Source organism: Trypanosoma cruzi, genomic scaffold (genome assembly GCF_000209065.1).
Source record: "Trypanosoma cruzi strain CL Brener 1047053517151 genomic scaffold, whole genome shotgun sequence".
Classification (NCBI taxonomy): domain Eukaryota; phylum Euglenozoa; class Kinetoplastea; order Trypanosomatida; family Trypanosomatidae; genus Trypanosoma; species Trypanosoma cruzi.
This window is the reverse complement of record NW_001849561.1, coordinates 317,329-319,201: the sequence shown is the minus strand read 5'-3', so window position 1 is coordinate 319,201 and position 1,873 is coordinate 317,329. Positions and strand designations below refer to the sequence as shown.

General features: G+C 40.5%; 1 protein-coding gene across 1 annotated transcript, besides 8 other annotated features; it reads right to left on the bottom strand.

Moving 5' to 3' along the window:
• Window positions 1-1,873: a sequence feature (haploid, non-Esmeraldo-like haplotype).
• Window positions 55-80: a sequence feature (AT_rich).
• Window positions 425-494: a microsatellite.
• Window positions 548-576: a sequence feature (AT_rich).
• Window positions 625-653: a microsatellite.
• Window positions 693-733: a microsatellite.
• Window positions 885-947: a sequence feature (T-rich).
• Window positions 1,027-1,065: a microsatellite.
• Window positions 1,162-1,873, bottom strand: Tc00.1047053437349.10 (hypothetical protein, conserved; the record flags this gene model as incomplete). The annotated part of the gene is made up of 1 exon (XM_797452.1): window positions 1,162-1,873. A coding segment is annotated over one exon (712 nt), but the record flags the coding sequence as incomplete, so codon positions are not given.

Sequence of the window (1,873 nt, the reverse complement as noted above, 5' to 3'; positions counted from 1 at the left end):
GAAAATTTTTTCTTTTTCTCGCCCTCTTTTTTCCCCGCTCTCATCAGAAATACGAAAAAAAAATATATATAAAAATAAAAGAACCCCCGCGCAAAAAGGAAGAGCATGCACACAAACACCCCCCCACCCACCCACCCCCCCAAAAAAAAAAAAAAAATGGCACCTCACTTTCCTCTTCACTTCTCCCTCTCCCTCTCTATGCACAAATATAAATACAAGTATATATATTTATATAAACCCCCAAACAGGCAATTCTACCAACAGCAAAAAGTGTGCAACATTCAACGCGGTGTTTTTCCACCTTTTTTTTTCTTTTTTTTTTCTTTCAAGGTATTTAAATTGCATGTTGGTCATCCCTCCACCTGACGTGTTACATCAATCACACCCCCCCCCCCCCTCAGTCTCTATCAACAAGAAAACAACAACACACACACACAAATATATATATATAAAGGAGGATACATTGCATACATACACACAAACACATACAGATAGACTAAAGTTCAAATTGATCATTGCAGATATTTCCTTTTTGGGGTTTCTTTTGTAAAAAAAAAAATTTTTTTTTTTTAAATTCCTCTATCTTTCCCTATAACTCACTGCCCATTCTCCTTTTACAATTCATTTTTTTTCTTTTTTTTTTTTTTTTCTTTCCCTTCTCGTCCGCTCTACCTCTCTCTCTATCTATCAACATATATACATACAAAGATATATATATATATATATGTATATAATATCCACTAAAATTATTATTATTTTACACATCCCGCGTTGTGTTTAATCAAAACCCTTTGGTGTACTTTTCGGTACATGTATATATATATATATTAGGGTGGCAAATGAAGAACCATGGCATATATACACAGTGAAATACATATTTTGAGAAAACAACAACCAAAAACCAAAAACAGCAACAAAAAAAAAGAAAAAGGGAAAAAGAATTACAACTAAACCCTAAGTTTTCTTTCAACTGCAAAGAACCTATTTGTCTATTTCATTACCCAGGTACAATTAAAACTTTTTCAATCTCTCTCTCTTTCTCTCTCTGTCTCTGTCTCTTTCTCTATGTACCTGTAGTTTCATGGTCTTCTCTTTCATGTATACATGTGTATTTTACTTTTCTCTCCCCCCTTTGCCGCCATGCATTTCTCAAGCTTGTCTCTATAAGGGTAAGAACCGAGCCCCTGACGCAAGGGGTGAAAAGGCGCAACATAACATCCACTGAAACGCCTCACTCTTCCCCATGAGTGAGACACCGTCCTCCAAAACATGCACCGCTCCAGCGAGTGGTTCCTTTGTCAGTATCGACTTCAACTGGATCCCATCTTCTATATCATAGGAGGGTATCGATGCCCCAAGTGTTGGGCAGCCCACCTCAACAGAGTGAGGAGAGTAAGACCCAAGTGACTGCTGCGCTTTTGAGAGAAGCACCATGAGGTGATTGTCACCCTCTGCAAGTTCACGAGCTTTCGTAAAGGTGGGGTTAAGAAAATTAGGAAAACGGTACACCTTGACGCACATCAAAGCCGCAAGAAGAAACACCTGGGCAAGAAACCTTCGCACAGCTGCGGAGTGTGTGCCATTGCCAGTAATCGTCGTTGAGAATCCTGTTGGCGTCGTAGAATTCGCGCCTTTGGAAGCTGATTGAATCGGCAGACTCACGTAACACGTGGCGGAAAAGGCCTGGTTCAAGTAAAAGACGGCATTGGGACTGTCGATGTCTTGTAACGCCGCCTGAAGAACGCTATCTATAAAATTGCTCATCGTGTGCAGAAGTTCCTCACTCGTCACGGTTCCCACGGGCGTCTTTGGTGACAGAGCCATGGCAGCTAGCTGATTGATGGACCCAAGTCCATCTGTGGCGTGTTTCCGC